Genomic DNA, 20,340 nt, shown 5'->3' on the forward strand with positions numbered 1-20,340 from the left:
TGATGCCTCTGGATGGAGGCACTGCTATTCCTTTGCTGCATTTTGAAAACAAAGAAACAATGTAGTGTTTAATCCAAATGACATAGCTTTGAAATTCAATAAATCTTGGTAGGCTATCTATTCTGAACACTCAACTCTATTTGACTTACCCAAGCTGCCTTTCGTGAGAGAAATATTGTATTGACTGAGTAAGCAACAAAATTGATATACTGTGGGCCCCCATGTCTCTATGAGAGCCTCCTGCCAACAGCGCTATGGGAGTCTCTCACAAGTCGTTCTGCATATGGTTAAAGTTTAGAAGTCAGTCCTGTTCAAGGAGTGCTCATTGCTCATCAAAATAAACTCCCAGCCGACTCTCTCTCTGATGGTTGGAGAGGTTGATGGAGGGAGGAGGAGGTGTTTGTGTCAAGCTGCGGGAAAGCTGAACAAACACTGTTGTTTGTACTGCCCATTAAACCATACACAAATAGAGGTGATGAGGCTTGCATGAATTGCATATGATGACCTCGATAACAGAGCGTCATGAGCTCCCTTTTGTTCACGGTAATGCAAACATTGAGTGTTGTAAAGAAGTTGGTTTGTGTATTTCAACTGCTAACAGCAGATGTGGAAGCGGTCTGTTCATTACCATGGAACAATAAGCTATTACTATGTCGTCAAGTCTATTACTTCACAATATGCTACCATGTGAAAATAAACAAGGCTCTTGGTTAGATGCTTTTAGCTGCAGAAGAGGCATAAAAAGGAGACATCTGGGGTTCAACTGCAGTTTTTCACTGGACTACAAAGAATACTTTTTTCTGTATTTTGACAACCGCTACTGTCTGCAGTTTATCCTGTCAAACAATACTCCATTGTAAGCTTACAAGACAAGCACAGACCATACCTTTCGTTGAAGCCAAGATTACACCTCAAAACCACAAGCAGCGTATCACTAGTAGATAGTTCTTACCACATGAGATAAGGGGCCTGTGTGTGTAACAACTTCAGTTTGCTTTAAGGAGACAAAGTGGAAGAAAGGAGGGAGAAAAGCATATATTTAAACGGTGGTCTCAAAATCAGGTGTACGTTTGCAGTAATAGCCACCACAGGGACATGAAGCTACTGTAGAAACTCCTTTTCTGGATATCAAGATGGGAAAATGGAGTCATGATTCAAGGCTGAATGGGAAAACGGTGACATCATGCCCCATGAAAATATCTGAGGTACTGTGGTGGCGGGGAAAGTGGGTGTGTCCGGGGCCGTCCAGTCAAAACGGTTGTTTAAATATAGCTGGTCAACAGCAGTAGTTTGTTAGTGAGGGGCTCATGAATTGTGCTGTGACACCTCACTGAGTAGGTTCAGTTGAAAAGCAAAGGAAATACCATTAGACTTGATGTGCTTTTTCAAGAACTGTGTGTGTGCGCACATACTTGGAACACTGCAATGACGAAACATTTGTGCACTAATTGAATGGTCAAATTACTTTTTGCATCTTTTTGATGCGTGAAAAGCAACAAGTACTGTATGTTCTATGTAAAATTATTTGTGGTTTACCTCAAAAGTCAATTTTAAAAAACTTCATGCAATGGAGAAAAACATTCTTTCCAGTTGGATGGTGATAAAGAAACAGTATAATGTTGTTATTATGGCTTGCTAAAATAACTTAACCCCGTAGGAACCAGAGATGTTTGCAAATGGACCAGGAAGGCCCAAGGAATCCGCGAGGGAGGCAGGACAGCTCATTTCTTGTATATTTACAGTGTTATCTTTAGTACATCTGAGGTATGCCCCCCCCCCTTTTGAGTTGGAAAATACACTAAGACTAGGTTGACTAACTTTGAAAATGAGTCGTTTACTAGGAGACATATGGTGAGTAAAATGTAAGAATGTCTTCCAAAAACATTGGTCTAATTTCTGAGAACACAAAAGGATGGATGTTAATACTGTTTGCTTTCCATGGATAAAGCTAAAGGATTCCTAGATCATTTTATACTACTGAGAGTGAGACATTATACATAGCTGGTGAAATAAAGCAGGGGACTTAGTAACAGAAGTGTTTTTTAAAGTATGCAGCGCAGATACAAATCCTTATAGTCATTAGCAAAGTGGTTCATTGAATATGTCAAATATGTAACATTCCTAACCTTTCCATCAAGGAAACAGTCCATTCCATTTATTTTAACCATTGTGGCTTTTCTCAGTAGTCCTCTGAACAAAAAATGCAATATGCCTCTAATTTTCCTGTGATAGGCATCTTAGAGAAATCAGTAGGGAATGTAGATGTGTTTAGCCAAGATAATTCACTTAGGCAAAATAAATGCAAAGTCCCTGCCAGTCACTTCACCATAGTTGTGTCCCCAAAAGCAAAACAGTTTCTCACATGATACAACTGTTAATATTCCCTACAAACCATGAATGAAACATTGATGAGCGCCCTCTAATGTAGCAGACAAATTCTGCAACACCTGAAGGGTAAACTACAGGATTAATGAGTTAGCCAGATAAACAACCAGAAATAACTTGATTTTCTGGTTCATTAAGAAAGATAAACTTAGATATGTGTTTTTGGTTACTGAGTCATTAGACCATGCCCAATTCAAGCTTATATTTCTAAAGAATAAAAAGTCATTTCAGAATATTTCCACAAGTTAACTGGCTAACTCATTGATCCTGCTTTCTAGTATACCACTCTGCAAAATATGTGAATGAAAAATCAAGTGAAATACTGTTTCATTTTATTTAATAAGCTGGTAAATTATAAATTATCGCACATAAAATATTATTTTCAATAGTTACAAAATGGATAGCAACGTCTGGTAGCGGATCAAAAAACAAGAGGGCGGCAGTTTACAAAGGTTTCAGTTTCATCTGACGACACAGGATTTGAACAGCTGGGAGAGGAGTCGAGGTGCAGAGCAGGGGTATTCAACCACTGTTGACTAGCATCCTGTTAAGCAGAGGGTAGCCAATTACCCGACTAGCAGCAGCAAACACAATGGTAACAGAGGTAGCTCCAGAATACACTGAAAACAAAGAGGGGGGATGCTGTACTCTTATGTCAATGAGTTTGAAGAGGGAGGAAATGGGAGAAGGATGTGGAGGATGTATGACAATAAAAATAAAAAAGTGGATCATACCACAACATGCGGGGGCGCATCAGAGAAGGGTCAACTTAATCAGATGAGGAGGAAGTAGCATCTTTGGCTTTCCCTTGGAGAGAGATGCTACGTGGAGCTACGACAGCGGCTGAGAGACGATAGGGGAAAGGTTCAGCGAGCTGGTTGAAGAAGCAGCCCGTTCAGAGCGCACCACTTGATCTGTGAGTCCAACGGCCTATTACTTCACTTCAACTCCAGAAGTCATCTTCACTTTGTCACTGATTTTTCATTTTCTTTCTGGTCCTTCCACCTGCCTCCCCTGGGTCATAGGCCATGGTTGACCGGACCACTAGGGTGGGTGGGGTTGGGTTGGTTGTGTTGTCCCCTCTACGGTAAGTCTGAGGGAACTTCCTGTTTACCATGTGCCACGTTCATTGTTTTTTTGTTTTTTTCTCTACACAAGGCCCAAAGGGCCTTCTGCTCTGTGTATTCTACTTGGACATCTGTTGCTGGATGTGGAGCAGGAACTCGTAGTAGGAGAAGGCTGATTCCGACCGGTCCTCTACCAAGTGCTGGAAAAAGCTGGTCTTAGCTGAAGCATCATCCCTACGGGGAGAAGTAATGAAATGAATAAGCATGTGAAATAAGAAGGAGCGCATATAGTCCGAATACATATACATTCTATTGAAATTACTTTGATACTCTAAAAAAAGGCCTCTTTGAATTTGTAAGACTTCCATTTGGTATGAAGACTTGTCCTCTGGCCTGTAGACATTTGTAGCAAACAGATCCTCACAGCAGTGTAGAGGTGCTGACTAACGGTGAATAAACTGTAAGCAATAAAAACAAAGAGTCGCACACTATGTATAAATTACTGGGAGTTTATACATAGTGTGCAACACTCTGTTTTTATAGCTTATAGTGCAACAATGCACCAGCATGACGTAAGAACCCCTGATCGTTCCATGACAGACTGACGAGGTGAATCAAGGTGAAAGCTATGATCCCTTACTTATTTCACTTGTTAAATCCACTTCAATCAGTGTAGATTAAGGGGAGGAGACAAGTTAAATATTTTTTAAGCCTTGAGACATGGATTGTGTGCAGTCGTGGCCAAAAGTTTTGAGAATTACACAAATATTCATTTTCACGTCTGCATGGTGGCAATTTGCGGATTGCAGAGGTCTTGAAAAAGAAGGGTCAACACTGCAAATATCGACTCTTTGCATCAACTTCATGTAATTGTCAGTAAAAGCATTTGACACTTATGAAATGCTTGTAATTATACTTCAGTATTCCATAGTAACGTCTAACAAACATATCTAAAGACACTGAAGCAGCAAACTTTGTGAAAATTCATATTTGTGTCATTCTCAAAACTTTTGGCCACGACTGTATGTGTGGCATATAGAAGAAGGTGAATGGGCAAGGCAAAATAATTAAGTGCCAGGCGCACCAGTTTAAAAAGGAGGTTACAACTCAATACTAGGAAGGTGTTCCTAACGTTTTGTACACTCACTATGTGGTCACCGATGGCTTCCTACACGACACGGACCCAGGCACTCACTAGCAACAAACACACACACGCGTCAATGGATCAGACCAGGGGTACTTGACTTACTTCACGATGTGAAGTGTTGAGCTGAAGGTTCGCGAGTCCTGTAGCCAGGCGAGGAGTGCGCGTAGTCGTTCAGACAGAGGAGTTTCCAGCTCAGGAATTTGGGTCTGGTATTCATAAGAGACAAAAGAAGAAAAAAAACAAAAAGACCCACAGCTTCGTTTTTACTACTCAAGACAGTCTACACGGTGTGTGTCTGTGTGTGAAAAAACTAAAGATAACTAGTGGTTGGTTTCAATCCCAGATCTCCACAAGTCTGATGTGTTTGTGATTTAGTGAAATATGGAAGTGTGGTTCGGAATGTGAAGCATGCCTGTGGTTTAGGGATGTGTTGGTCTTTTCCCGAAAGATGGAATCAAAAAAGCAAACAAAACCTCGACAATTGCTACTTGGCCTGTGTTTGGTTGTAACACACCCACGCTGTGTGGTATTACATTATTTAGGTAGCCACGGGCCTTTTGTCAAAAAAGTAGAACCAAATAAACAAACCGACTAAAATGTAAATTACTCCCTGGCTGAACTGACTAAGTACAGTACTATTTCATTGTGAAGCACCAGCTGGACACAGCACAGAGTTATAAACAGCAATAAATGTGTCACATTGTGTCTAATGAATGTTAGTGCCCCACTAACCATGTTAGGGGGTATTGAAGCATGGTTTGGGCAGCCCAGCACGTCTCGAATGAACATTTCATTACAGAATTTCCCAATCCACAAGTAAAACACCTAGAGAAGAGAACAGAGAGGAAGTTAATGAAGTGTACATTTCTACACGGGACAGTAACAAGGATCCTTCTTCAAATACATGAATCTTTCCTCCATTCCCTTCCTTGAGGTAAACACTGATCTACACCGAGTGTGAAAACCATTATGGACACCTGCTCATTCCATGACATAGACTGACCAGGTGAAAGCTATGATCCCTTATTTATGTCACTTGTTAAATCCACCTTAAAAATCAGTGTAGACGAAGGGGAAGAGACAGGTTAAAAATAATTGCCTTGGATTGTGTTTGTGTGCCATTCAGAGGGTGAATGGGCAAGACAAAAGATTTAAACAACAATCTGATTAAAAAAAAACGCAAAAACACGCGCTAAAAACCTATATGTAACATGAATCCTTCCAGAATACCACAAGAACACACATCCTTAATTAACCAAATGAACGAGACAGGGGCGACATCTCCACCCATAATTCAGACACTTGAAAACCTGTTATCACAGATCCCGGCCGAACTCATGTCCTTAATTAACCAAACGAATGAGACGGGCGACATCTCCCATAATTCCGACAGATGAAAATCTGTTATCACAGATCCCAGCCGAACTCATATCCTTAATTAAGCGCCTTTGAGCGGGGTATGTATAGTAGGTGCCAGGCGCACCTGTTTAAGTGTGTCAAGAACTGCAACGCTGCGATATTGCCTTCACCGAGCCAACCTTGTCAGATCTGTTATCATCATGGAGGAACGGATGGAGGAGTTTATTGCTAAAAAGTCCTCAAACAGAGACGAGGTCCATTTTTTCCAGGGACTTCAGTCATTTGACTGAGAACATAGCAGGACTTACGCTGCCACAGTCCATGAGGAAAGCGCCTTCTCTGGTCAGCTTCTCAGCCGTAAGGTGCAGCAGATGGGGCTGGGGCACTATGCAGTCGTTCAGGTGGAGCGCCCCCTGTGGACAGAAAAGGGTAAAGCAGTCTACCTTTTAGTATACTTGTGACCCACCAGGTAAAACAAAACCAAAGTGTCCAGCTAGGAACCATTGGAACGCTGGAGAGATGAATCAGTTGTTCAAAGCAGAGCGGGCTGTGTTGACCTCTCACCTGGTCTGAAATGGTGTCCAGGCGGTAGAGGTCGGGGTGGACCGTGCGCATGATCTGCTGCAGCGGCTGGCTCTTGAACTCGCACATGGCGAAGACGCGCTCGTCCAGCTTAGTGCTGGTCCCTGTGCGCAGTGCTTTCTGTTATGTGGAGAGAAAGGAGGAGGAGGAGGAGGAGGGAGCACAGATTCATGAGAAGGGATAGCATTGACAGCTTGAACGGCTTCTGATTAGTGACGGAGACATACGGCGCATACAAAAGCTCTGTGTGTGTGTGTGTTGGTCAGACAGACCTGTTTGAGTAATGCCAGCACGTAGAGGGGGAAGAGACAGAGGGCTGCAGGGGCGATGAGACCAGACTGCTGCAGATTCGAGACGGTGTTCTTGTACGCACTCAGGGAGTCCACCACCGCATTCACCAGGGCATCTCGGGCGTCCGACAGGCTTGACGATATCGACCGGTCAATGGCTGTTCATAGGAATCCAAAATAAAAATGTATGAATACAAAAAAAACGGATCTCATGAACAAATGCAGCGTGCATATATATACAATCACCCATGTTGGCTAGGAGGCAGGTGATGGCCTGAACGTCAGCCCCGGCATATACATCACTCAGCTGGCTGACCACTGGCAGACACAGAGTATGGACCCTGATCCGCCTCTTCCCTAGGAGGACGGAGGGAGGGGGGATTAGGAGCAGAGATGAGGGTAGATTAATTTGTCTTTGTTAGGTGATATTAAAATAACAACTCTTTGTACTAGAACTGGGACTTATTATTCATTATTTAAGTAAAAGTCGGAAATGACTTCTCCAAATATTTCCACAATGAATGAAACGGTGAGATGGTGTTCACCTTTGCTGGAGGTGTACAGCAGCGCAGCCTGGAAGCAGGCCAGTGAGGTGTCAGCCATGCTCTCCTCTATAGACATCTGCACAGCGAAGCCCGAGTCTGGGTTGACATTGGCCAGGGACAGCAGGTCCGTCGAGCGCACAAAGAAGTTCCCATGGAATGTGTGGATGGACAAGCCTGTTGACCAAGGAGACATACAAAGTAATGATGACCGCTAAATCGATCTAGAAATTGTCAAGAAATGTGTACTGTTTGGCCTCCCAAGTGGTGCAGTGCTCTAAGGCACAGCATCGCAGTGCTAGAGGCGTCACTACAGACCCGGGTTCGATCCCAGGCTGTGTCGCAGCCGGCCGCGACTGGGAGACCCATGAGGCATTGTCCGGGTTAGGGGAGGGTTTGGCCCGGGCCGGGATGTCCTTGTCCTATCGCACTCTAGCGACTCCTTGTGGTGGGCCGGGCGCAATGCACGCCGACTTCGGTCGCCAGTTGTACGGTGTTTCCTCCGACACATTGGTGCGGCTGGCTTTGGGTTAAGCGAGCAGTGTGGCTTGGCAGGGTCGTGTTTCTCGACCTTTGTCTCTCACGAGTCCATACGGGAGTTGCAGCGATGGGACAATTGGATATGATGAAATTGGGGAAGAAAAACACGTAAAAAAATAATAACAAATTTGTGGAGTGACCTCAGTACCTTTCAGAAAAAGATTTTAAAAAACTACTCAGACAATACAAAACGAAATATACCATTTGAAGAAACAAACTAACAAAATAGACCTACCTTTGGTGCAGCGTATCCTCATGACAGCCTCGAAGCCAATCTTCCTGGTGAGGTAGCGCTCCAGATCCTTCTGGAACTTGTCCAGCTGGGCCGGGTTGTGAACGTGGTGCAACGAGGGGTAGTAGAAGATACTACCCGCTGAGTATTTAGACACACACGCTGGCCCGAGAAAAAAAATATATATAATTTTTTTTTTTAAAGAAGTAGAAAAAGAAAAGAAGGATAGAAAGAAGGGAAGAAAGATAGATAGAAGGAAAGAAAGAGAATGCGGTGTGTAGCCTTAGGTTGACTCTAATGATAGCTGTATTCTATTTTGCAAAAACCATTCTCTTTAAGACGCCAGTCTCTTTCTCAACTTTTAGCATTTTCCTAAACAGTAACCTGTCTATTATATAATCTAAGGAATGGACTATCACGTCTTACCTAGTGAGGCCAGGTCAGAGTACTGGGAGCTGAGGAGGAAGAGGTCCACTCCTATCTGCTGACCAGAACAGTCCAGGGCCAGCTTCTTGTAGAAGTCTGTGGCTGGGCCCAGGTGTTGGACCCCCTGTCACAACATAACATGCAGAACAGACTTCATAGACAACTGGAACCTTACATTACAGAACCATATGGTCTGACAGTGTGTGTGTCATGCCTGTGTGTGCGACTCAGCACTCATACCTTGGTGCTGGACCTCTGGTTGGGGTCCTCCCGGGACTGCAGCAGGCCGGCACCCAGCGTGGGTAGCTGGGTCTGGAACACGGAGACGCGGCCCCCTGTGGAGGACATGAGCTTGTAGGCAGCCTGCAGCGCCGGGCCCAGAGCACTGTGGGTCTCCCTGGTCTGGCTAAACATGCCGGGTAGGGAGGTCAACAGGACCCTCACCAGCTGGGAGGGGGAGTGGGAGAGAAAATGAGAGCGAGAAGAGAGATCAGAGGGAGAGAGAACAGTCAAAATGACTAAAGATGCGCTCACACACCAGCATCAGAAAACAAACTGACTATCACACTAAAGCAACCATACATGGTCAGAAACACAAAGACTCTCACCCTCCAGTCACAATTGAATTTAATTTAATTTTTTAAATAAAATCAGCCTGTGATGACACTGGTAAACACAAATAGTTCCACACATTCTCAGTCAAAGAAAAACCTTTACCGCTCTGCTTTCCTTCAGGTTCACCAGTAGACTGTCGTGGGTTGGAATGAAGATATCTACAAAAACAGAACCAAGATCATTTACTGCACCACCACAGCTCACCTTCCATGTCCTGGGATAATTCACTTGGAGAAATGACTACATTCACCAGCAGAAGGACAAGTCATTACATCTCTACAGTACACATTTTTACCATTAGTGAATAAGTGACATGTCGGTTTGAGGGAGAGGAGGGTGTAGTCAGTCTGCAGTCAACAACACCGTTGCCTTGCCAAGAGCTGTTTGTTGTTTGGTAAGACAACGACATGTTGGCTCGAGCACAAACCGACTGGCACCCAGGCTGGGGATTTTTAGGCAGTGGACCTAAAGACGGAGGAGAGCTGACTGAAACACACACACAGCACACACACCGTCGATGTCAGAGACCACCAACATCTGGGGCTGCGAGAGGCTCTCGTGAAGGTTGTAGAAGTGGATGGTACTGTTGAAGCTGATGAAGCCCACTCGGGTACGCGTGTCCCCCGGCATCCTGAGACACAGAACAGACACCCCCCGGAGAGTTAGCCTAGCCGCGGCATGTAACAGTACTGTACAACGGAACAGGTCAAGAAAATGGCAGAATAACTCTCTGGTTTGAGAGATACCAGATGTGTGTGAGTGTGGAGTTCTGGTGAACTCTTTTTCACGTCAGAATGTGGGATTATGGAGTTCAAGTTGACGTGACTGAGATTTTCCAGACATCAGAACCAGCAGTGAACCTTCGTCAGAGCTAGTTTTGTATAGTTGCAACAAAGAACAGGATAATTTCCCGGGGAAAAACAGGAAGGACAGTCCTGCTAAAGTATTTCATGTTTCTCTTTTCTTTTTTTCTGGCAAGAGTTCAAGTATATACACTTCAAAATGGTTTGCTCCCTGTGGAACTGGACGATTAAATTCGGATTTGACCAAATCTTATTGTTCACCATGTGTATGAATGTTGACGGACTTAACTACTAAAACAGAAAGCAACAGAGCGATCACCCTTTACTTTCATATGCCTCCGGTTCTTACGCACTTGCAAGCCAGCCAATACTAGTATGACTTTTATAGTAGGGCTTGACCTGTTTCACATTTGATCCATGGCTTTTATTAGTTTATTTTTCTTTGAAATGGAGCCTTGACTACTTAATAGTAGGAGTGTGAGCAGGAAAGGCATTTGTCAGACACATATAAACTGACTGGAAAACTATAGCTACTGCACCGGTTATCTAAGTGAATTTATCAGGAGTCAACGGTAGTGCTATAAGCAACTCAGATCATATTGAACACATGAATCCAGGTGCGAAGCTACTTACTTGTCCAGGTTCTCCAGTAAAGTCTGACAGAAGACGTCCAGGTAGCCTGCATCCACCGCGTTGTGAGACACATCCAGCACAAACAGGTACACTGCAGGTTGAGGGGGCCGCAGCTGGGGATAACACCCATACACATGCTTTACTCAAAACATTCAACCAGTTCACATCTGCAGACTGACAGTCCGATATTGGAAAGCACAGTGCCTTGCCATTGGTGACTGCATGAATCTGATGGAGACCTGCCCTCTAGAGGATTGTGGGCAAACTGATTCTGGATGAATGAACACTGATCTAAAAAAAAGTAAAAAATAATCACTCACCATGTAATCTGAAGAGGCTATGAACTCCACAGTGGAGTTCTGCACCTCTGGCCTCTTGTGGGGCTCTCCATAGGAGCGGGTCACGGGATTGTACATGAACTCATCGGGAACTGCGAGGGTGAGAATATGCGCGTTCAAGTCATTTAGCAGATGCTATTTAACGTCTCGCATTTTGGACGGTGCTGCCCTAAGTACACATATTGAATAGAGGGATCCGTACCATCGTTGACCCTGTAGCAGAGGCTGCATTTCCATCTCCTCTGGTCCAGGAAGGAGACGAAGGGGTTAATGTAGGTACGACAGGAGCGACATCTCACTATGGTGCTGGAAGTGATCACTGGGAGTTGCTATGGATGGAGAAAGAGAGAAAAAAAAATACTATTTATTTTTTTAACTAGGCAAGTCAGTTAAAGAACAAATTCTTATTACAATGATGGCCTACCCGGGCCAAACCCGGACGACGCTGGACCAATTGTGCGCCGCCCTATGGGGCTCCCAATCACAGCTGGATGTGATACAGCCTGGATTTGAACCAGGGACTGTAGTGACGCCTCTAGCACTGAGATGCAGTGCCTTAGACCGCTGCGCCACTTGGGAGCCCAAAGATGAAGACGACTGTTGATTTGTGGTTTGTTACTCATTAAATGATTTATGAAAATGTGTTCTACATTCTACATCTGATCGAACCTGCGTCTGCAATCTATAGGAGAGGATTCCTTCTGTAAAGTCCTTATATCAACAGTCTGCTTTCTGTACTTTTACCACCTTGCACTTGGACACTTTCAATGAAACTAAAATCATGGCTTTCTGCACCTCCTCACCCTCCAGCTCATCCTGCCTTGCCTCCTGCTTTTCTGTTTCTGAACTCAGGTCAACTTCCTATGACATACTGACAGGGTGTTATTAAGGGGCACTGAACGCCACAGTCAATATAAATAACCACTAAAGTGTCTTATTCCAGGATATTCACTCAATTCCACAACAAAACATTTGTGCTATGTTCAATGTAACGTTTCAATTCAATTGCACTTCCAAGTTGGTAGCTTCCTGAAATGTCAGTTGCTTACACCTAACCAAACCTCTCAGATCTACACCAGCGCATAGGAGTTAGGGGCTAGAGGATGTTTGTGGACAGGGCCCGGGTATTAGGGCTGGGTGTCTTCTTACTGCGAGGTCTCTGAAGGGGTGCAGGAGGAGGCCCAGGGGCAGCCGGGCTTTATTCAGCAGGGCCTGGGTCTGTGGGATGTTGGTCAGGGTACACCTGAATGTGCTGTGGAGGCCAGAGAGAAGAGCTTTTAGCACAGCTTTGTAAAGGCATGAGCTAATAAGTTCAATTGAGTGAGCGGGGACTATGGAGGAACAATGCAGTGTGGAGATAGAGGAGAAGTACATTTGAAATCAACAAATGTTCCCAATATGTGTTTTGCTAGATCCTATAAATAAACTTGGGATCGCACTTGTCATTCCTAGTGTTTCAGTTTACACTGAATATTGTCCGTTAGTGTTGTGTCCAGATACCAGCATATCCGAAAACCCACAAACTTCCCCTGCCCCTTACTCCGGGCTGCAGTTGGCCTTCTTGAGGTCAGCGTTGAGGTTGGGTTCGGGGGCATCCAAGGGCCGGTGGGGCAGAAGGTTCCTCTCCTGCAGGAGGTTGACGGGCCGCAGCGCCTCCACCTCCAGCTCTGGCACACCGCTCAGTCCCCCCAGGGCCGCAGACAGCTGGGACATGTTAGGGAAGGGCTGCATGGACAAACAGGAGGTAGTTAGTCTAACAGTCACTAGGGACAGGTAGATCATTACCACAAGGGTCAGGTGTGGAGCAGAGATGAACACGATAGAAAGGAACCGATATCCACAACACTAATATGCCCCCAGACAAATGTATTGACATGGAGTGTCTTAGTAGGCCAACTCCTTTTCATGTATTTCATGAGGGACCATATTAAAATTACACAATAAGGCCCGGGGGGCTGTGGTATATGGCCAATATAGCACGGCTAAGGGCTGTTCTTATGCACGACGCAATGAGAAGGGCCTGGATACAGCCCTTAGCCGTGGTATATTGGCCATACACCACAAACCCCCGAGGTGCCCTATTGCTATTATAAAACTGGTTAGCAACGTAATTAGAGCAGTAAAAATAAATGTTTTGTCATTCCTGTGGTGTACAGTCTACTATAAACAGGGTGGTTCTAGCCCTGAACGCTGATTGGCTGACAGCCGTATACCATGGGTGTGACAAAACATTTATTTTTACTGCTATAAATACGTTGGTAACCAGTTTATAATAGCAATAAGGCACCTCTGGGGTTTGTGGAATATGGCCAATATACCACGGCTAAGGGCTGTATCCAGGCACTCCGGGTTTCTTCGTGCGTAAGAACAGCCCTTAGCAGTGGTATATTGGCCATATACCACACCCCCTCGTACAGTGGGGGAAAAAAGTATTTGATTCCCTGCTGATTTTGTACGTTTGCCCACTGATAAAGAAAGGATCAGTCTATAATTTTAATGGTAGGTTTATTTGAACAGTGAGACAGAATAACAACAAAAAAATCCTGAAAAACGCATGTCTAAAATGTTATAAATTGATTTGCATTTTAATGAGGGAAATAAGTATTTGACCCCCTGTCAATCAGAAAGATTTCTGGCTCCCAGGTGTCTTTTATACAGGTAACGAGCTGAGATTAGGAGCACACTGTTAAAGGGAGTGCTCCTAACCGCAGCTTGTTAACTGTAAAAAAGACATCTGTCCACAGAAGCAATCAATCAATCAGATTCCAAACTCTCCACCATGGCCAAGACCAAAGAGCTCTCCAAGGATGTCAGGGACAAGATTGTAGACCTACACAAGGCTGGAATGGGCTACAAGACCATCGCCAAGCAGCTTGGTGAGAAGGTGACAACATTTGGTGCGATTATTCGCAAATGGAAGAAACACAAAAGGACTGTCAATATCCCTCGGCCTGGGGCTCCATGCAAGATCTCACCTCGTGGGGTTGCAATGATCATGAGAACGGTGAGGAATCAGCCCAGAACTACACGGGAGGATCTTGTCAATGATCTGAAGGCAGCTGGGACCATAGTCACCAAGAAAACAATTGGTAACACACTACGCCGTGAAGGACTGAAATCCTGCAGCGCCCGCAAGGTCCCCCTGCTCATCCTGAATGATTCAGAGGACAACTGGTGAAAGTGTTGTGGTCAGATGAGACCAAAATGGAGCTCTTTGACATCAACTGAACTCGCCGTGTTTGGAGGAGGAGGAATGCTGCCTATGACCCAAAGAACACCATCTGCACCGTCAAACATGGAGGTGGGAACATTATTCTTTGGGGGTGTTTTTCTGCTAAGGGGACAGAACAACTTCACTGCATCAAAGGGACGATGGACGGGGCCATGTACCGTCAAATCTTGGGTGAGAACATCCTTCCCTCAGCCAGGCTCATTGAAAATGGGTCGTGGATGGGTATTCCAGCATGACAATGACCCAAAACACATGGCCAAGGCAACAAAGGAGTGGCTCAAGAAGAAGCACATTAAGGTCCTGGAGTGGCCTAGCCTGTCTCCAGACCTTAATCCCATAGAAAATCTGTGTAGGGAGCTGAAAGTTCGAGTTGCCAAACGTCAGCCTCGAAACCTTAATGACTTGGAGAAAATCTGCAAAGAGGAGTGGGACAAAATCCCTCCTGAGATGTGTGCAAACCTGGTGGCCAACTACAAGAAACGTCTGACCTCTGTGATTGCCAACAAGGGTTTTGCCACCAAGTACTAAGTCATGTTTTGCAGAGGGGTCAAATACTTATTTCCCTCATTAAAATGCAAATCATTTTATTACATTTTTTACATGCGTTTTTCTGGATTTTTTTGTTGTTATTCTGTCTCTCACTGTTCAAATAAACCTACCATTAAAATTATAGACCGATCATTTCTTTGTCAGTGGGCAAACGTACAAAATCAGCAGGGGATCAAATAATTTCCCCCCCCACTGTACCTTATTGCTTAAATATACCAACGCTGTCAGCCAATCAGCATTCAGGGCTTGAACCACCCAGTTTATTTAGAATATATATTCTCTTTTAGTCATACACAACCAGGTGAGTTGTACCAGAACATCTTACCTGTGACAAATGCTGGTAGCCAGTTTGGTTGTACCTGCCGTGTGAGGGGGAGGAGCCTGTCCCGGGGGACGGCCTCTGCTGATAAGCTGGCTGCATGCTGGGGTAGCCATAGCCAAAGGGCGGGGCTTGTTTGGTCATGTCGGCAGAGGGGGGAATGGAGGACTCTAGAAATAGAGTGACAAGCATTAGGGTTGAATGTACCAATTGATAACTGCCTGCCCACTTAGTGCATTTAGGGTTGCGGTTGAGCAGAGAGAAACGTGGCAGCAGAAACATTCAATTGTGTCAAATGCCTCAACGTAGAGCTGGATTTTTAAGAGCCGAGTACAGTATGTACCTGGGTAGCTGCCGCCTTCCAGGGAGTCGTAGCTGTTGGGCACCGGGGACGCACTGCCAGTGGTAGTTGAGGAACTATCACCACCTGACAGCGGGGATGGTGGGGGAAGGAAGAGAAAAACAGTTTTGAGGAGCTGCTCTCTAACTTTAAAAGTTTATTACAGCTCACATGCAGGCGGGAGAAAAATGACACATGAAAGATGGACATGTTAGGCGTGTGTAAGCAGGGCTGGAGGACTGTGATGCTGATGAAATAGGAAAATAAGTGAAGCCATAGACAGACAGGCAGCAGTTCATCATCATCTCTCTAGGCTGTACACATCCAGCCTTCCCTTCCAGACCTCTGAGAGAAGACATTTTAGGTCTCGCCACCCACACCCACGCACTGGAAGCTCTGAACGAGTCGTTTAATCCAATTGGGCAAAACGGAGGGCTGTGACAGTGAACCAAGATAGCGCTGCCTCATTGGATGAGCTCCAATTATCACAGGCAGCTAAATCTGCCTGCCACCTCAGTGGATTAAGTGCTCTAGATATTAAAGAACCTGGGCCTGGGGAAACATGTATTATGACTGACAAGCCCTCCTAACACATGGGAATTCAGCTAATTAGACATATCAAAATGACAAAAAAAAGCTAAGTAGGCCTAAACAAAACGATGGCCAAGCAATGGAGAGTGACTGAATGATGATTGGCCAAATTTACAGAGAATGATAAGAAACCGCTCGGGAAGAAATAGGACAAACAGAGAAACATCAGTGGCAAAAGAAATTTGCATGAAAATGACATCCGAGGGCGTTTGGAGTGCAAGGGCAGAGGAGAAAGAGTTAAGGTATAGCACACTTAAATTAACCAAGGTGCTAATGAGTGTTAGCTGCTAGCGCTGACATGCCTCAGCCTCTACCCTTTTCCCATTGGAGACCAGTGAGCAGCAGAGAGCCTGTTGGCCCGTGGTAACAGGGGACATGCTATATATAAAAAGCTGTTAACCTCTAGACAGTAACACACTACCCGCCTCTAGGACACTCATCAACACCTTCTCATTGAAACACTGCATGTACGCTGATAACAAAATATGAAATGTGGTATGAATAATATCATTATCAGGATAGCATAACTATGGAAGTTGCTAAGATTTCAGGTTCCAAACAAAGTGGAGGCTATTGACTGGCCCAGATAGGGGTCTATTGAAAATTGTGTTAAATGTTTAGAGCAGACATAATTTATCTAAATGCAAAACCAATCACGCAATATCTATTGTTTTTCAGGAGGATACAGTTTGGAAATTTCAATGGGAAGAAATAAGGTTATTATTCATTCAGAGACCAGTTAGATCCCTTCCTGTAATTGAAATGCAGACAGACATTCCCAAATGGTTCGTGGGTAAGAGGAAAACTGAGGACATGATTGGAAAGGACAGGAACGAGTGCGTAGCCTGAATGTCAAGAAGACTAAACAGATCCTAAAACAGCTAATTTACTCTCAAACACTACACCGTACTCACATTATTTGAACCGAAAATTCGAATTAGGCTTAACCTCTTCGTGATGAAGTTAGGATAACTGATCAGATGCTTCACACCATTCTGACTGCCATGCTTCTGTGATTTTAGTTACAACGAGCTCACATCACTAACATCAAATATCTATTGGGAACACTGTGATAATGTTGGGAGAAGATATGGCGTAGATGTTGAATGTGTGGACGCCGTCAGATGGGCAGCAGAGAGAGATGGATCTGCAAGTGGGGAGGCAGGCAAGCTGCTAGAGATGGGCAGAGGTGGCTTTGAGACATGAGTATGAATGCAAAGTGCCTGGGGTTGAAAGGAAAGTAAGTGGGTTGATGTGAGGGTCGGGTTGGTTGGGTGGTTATTGGAGTTGGGCTGGGATGAGGGGCGGGCGGGCAGGCAGGGATGGGAATAAAAGCTATAAGCAGACCTGCTTCCTCATCCTCCTCCTCATCAACATCCTCATCGGAGCTGGATGACAAGGGGGCAGCGTTGGTGGAGGCGTTGGCAGAGCTAGCGCCACTATTGGCTACATATCCGTAGTGCATGCCTGTAGAGGGGTGGGAGAGGGTACAAAACAGAACAACCGTCAACTATGTGGAGGGGAGGAGGGGGCGAGGACGGAGCCAGAGGACTGTGAGTTTAGAAAATCTGTGTCTCTGTGGTGGGAATGTTGGTGAGGATGCTTGCGATTCGCCTGTCGAAACATCACTTCTCACTAGCTTCTACCAAATTGAGACAAAAACAAATCATGGTAGGATTGTATCTATGGAGAAGAGAAAACGGACAGCGAGACAGGACAAGAACAAAAAGGAGATATAGGACCTATTCAATTCACTTAGCTAGACTAAGCCTACAAGAAGTGAGTTTGAAAGATGAAATACAGATCACTTCATCAATCGTTTAATGAGGACGGAGAACCACACAAACGTAAAAATGCAGGAACTAGTGCAGGCAAAATTACCGTATAACTGACGGTTATGGATGAAGACCGTCATGAAAATTAAGTAACCGTCATAACTGTAAAAAAATAAAAATAAATGAAAACGGATATTACCGCGGTCATTTACCATCATCCAAAATTCCATGACTGTCACAGCCTTGGCAGGATCCTCTTAAACTTGCATCAAAATGGCAGACATGGGCATGCCATTGGGGACTTCAATGCTGATGACCAAATATAGAGCTACTATAGCGATATGGAGGCTAATTCGAAAGTTGAAATGCCTCTCTTTCTCCATTTACCTTGCTGATGCCCCGGGGAGGAAGTGAAAGGAGTTCCTGAAGGTGGTCCATCTCCATCAGCACCCTCGGTGTTGTGTGTGACGCCATAGTGGTCATGTGCCATGGCTGCCTGGTGGCTTTGGTCATAGTGCTGGAGGACTGCGGCTTGGACTGAGGAGAAGATGACAATTAAGGCAGAGGCAAGTATTTCAAATATTGTCATCACATAAATTGAAAAGAAAAGGGGATTGACAAGTGTCTCAAAATCGATTATGTATGGACAATCACAACAGTGCAGTCGACTGTACCTGCATTACCCTGGCCGTTGACTGTGGCTGGTTGGCCGGGTGGAGCCATGCTATGCCCAGAGGGAACTGCTGCAGTAGATGCTGGGTGACTGGTGCCATTTCCTGGGGGATACTGGTGGAGGGGAGCGCCTATCAGGTTGGAAACGGCTCCTGGGCCGGTGGGAGACTGGGAGGAACGCAAAGTGCCGTACTGGCTGCTTCCTGGCGCAGAGGGGTACGAGACAATGGGGTATACGGGAGTGCCTTGGCTGCTGGGGGTCGCTGACACCAAGTTAACCTGCTGGGGATAGATTAGCGCTTGGGAGGTGAGGTACTGCTGCTGTCCATGGTAGGCCCCATGCGGTGCGTAGGGGGATGGTTGTTGGAATGGAGGTGCCTGTTGGGGGTTTGGAGGGGCAACTGAGGTGGGAAGGGTGCCATAGGGCTGAGGATGGGAGCCTTGGGTTGCTCTGTATGCAGAGGGGGCTACAGTAGGCGCAGCAATAGGCTGGTGGTGGCTGTTGTGGTGGTAGTAAGCACTGTGGTCATTGTTCGTAATAGGAGATTTGTTGAGGGCAGGGGCACAGTGTCCTGAAATGGTTGGGTAGCCCTGCTGTTGAGGCCCTGCTCCATAGTACCCCGGAGGATATGTGGATGGGTAGGTCTGTCCTACTGGACCTGTGGAGAATGACAGGTTGAGGTTAGCAAAACCAGGATTTATGTTAGAATTTAAAAAAAAAAAGAGTTTGCGGACAATTTACATATTGTTGATGGATTTTTGATCATCAATGTGTAATCTACCATTATCAAAAGTATAACCTACCTACATTACTAAATATTCTATAGAAGGGGTCAAACCTGTCAATGTCAGCTAAGCAGTTAATGACTTATTCAAACCAACAGTAAAATAATTTTGCTAACTAGCTACCGGTGTATTGTCCTACCAGTAATGAGATGTCAATACCCTAGCTAGCTAGCCTAAAGGTTCCTCCCCTCCATGGACCCTGGCTGCGTTAGTACAATAAGCAAAGAAGATAGATAATTGCTGGCAACATCCATTTATGAACATAACCAATATTACTACAAATACTTTAGTGATGTGGTTGTTCAAGATAGCTTGCCAACTAGCTAGCTGGCAAGTTGCAAGCTTGAATGGATGTTAGCTAGAAAGTTTAGCTTTCTCTTTAACGTTAGCTAGCAAGCTAGCTACAGTACAGTAGATGGCTAACGGTTTGCTAGCTGTTTCTAGCTAACGTTAATGCTAATTAATAACAAACGGACAATTGTCCGTTTTTACTAGCTTATAACGCTATAGCTTACGTAAGTTATCTAAGCTAATTGCCAGACGCAATATGTAGCCAAGCAACACCCTTTCACACAGCCACTAGCTATTTCAACTCCTGGCACTTGCTAGTTTAGCTAGCGGCCGTATCTCCACGGCCCGTTTTACCATTCTGATAGGGGGGTGCTGCTCCACCATTCGGCGTAGAGTTCATGCTGTAACCGACAGGGGTTTTCAGGTTCGTCTCTTGGTCACGAATGCAAAGGGTGACAAAAACACATGAAAGGTTGTCACCAAGGCAATATTCCCATTAGCTAGCTAGGTGTTGGCTGAGGATTCTGTGCCCCCTACTCCGATGGCTGTCTAGCAAAGACGACGAGGTTCATCCACTTATGTGAAGCTGCCGTTTCTATGCGACTAGAGATGGCATAACGACGCCACCTGTCAGTAGGTAGAAGTGCAAGAGCTGCATCACTGTTGAAAAAACAGAGTATTTTGCTAGTCGAATCAGCACCAATTTTTCTGTCTTTCTAAATATTGAATATAGATGTTTTATTTATTTGCATTAAACAATAAACCAGGTGATGATATCAGGGACATATGATGTCTCTGTTATGTTTACTATCTAGTGTAAAATGTT

The 20,340-nt window shown here is 45.0% G+C and overlaps 1 protein-coding gene across 2 annotated transcripts; it reads right to left on the reverse strand.

Moving 5' to 3' along the window:
- Window positions 1–2,700: 2,700 nt before the first annotated feature.
- Window positions 2,701–20,287, reverse strand: LOC115205160 (protein transport protein Sec24B). Of its 2 annotated transcripts, XM_029770857.1 has the most exons (24): window positions 19,869–20,287; window positions 18,440–19,096; window positions 18,153–18,302; window positions 17,338–17,457; window positions 15,403–15,486; window positions 15,066–15,229; window positions 12,500–12,684; window positions 12,109–12,211; window positions 11,162–11,288; window positions 10,942–11,051; window positions 10,622–10,734; window positions 9,698–9,816; window positions 9,288–9,343; window positions 8,811–9,017; window positions 8,571–8,694; window positions 8,148–8,306; window positions 7,376–7,549; window positions 7,077–7,187; window positions 6,813–6,988; window positions 6,523–6,660; window positions 6,267–6,371; window positions 5,332–5,424; window positions 4,702–4,805; window positions 2,701–3,686 (listed from the first exon to the last, which is right to left on the reverse strand). In XM_029770857.1, the coding sequence occupies exons 1-24, from the start codon at window positions 19,912–19,914 to the stop codon at window positions 3,572–3,574; spliced, it is 3,540 nt and encodes a 1,179-aa protein (XP_029626717.1). In that variant the 5' UTR covers window positions 19,915–20,287; the 3' UTR covers window positions 2,701–3,571. The 2 variants fall into 2 exon arrangements, with proteins under 2 accessions (XP_029626717.1, XP_029626718.1); XM_029770858.1 differs by lacking the exon at window positions 17,338–17,457.
- Between the last annotated feature and the right edge of the window lie 53 nt (window positions 20,288–20,340).

Source organism: Salmo trutta, chromosome 13 (genome assembly GCF_901001165.1).
Source record: "Salmo trutta chromosome 13, fSalTru1.1, whole genome shotgun sequence".
Taxonomy (NCBI): domain Eukaryota; kingdom Metazoa; phylum Chordata; class Actinopteri; order Salmoniformes; family Salmonidae; genus Salmo; species Salmo trutta.

Bases quoted from the DNA above. Each gene is read 5' to 3' on its own strand.
- LOC115205160 (XM_029770857.1), bottom strand. From the start codon at position 19,914: ATGAACTCTACGCCGAATGGTGGAGCAGCACCCCCCTATCAGAATG. The intron at 18,303-18,439 runs GTACAGTCGACT...TCTTCTCCTCAG, and splicing joins CAACGGCCAGGGTAATGCAG to TCCAAGCCGCAGTCCTCCAG. The intron at 4,806-5,331 runs GTTAGTGGGGCA...TATGAATACCAG, and splicing joins CTTCAATACCCCCTAACATG to ACCCAAATTCCTGAGCTGGA.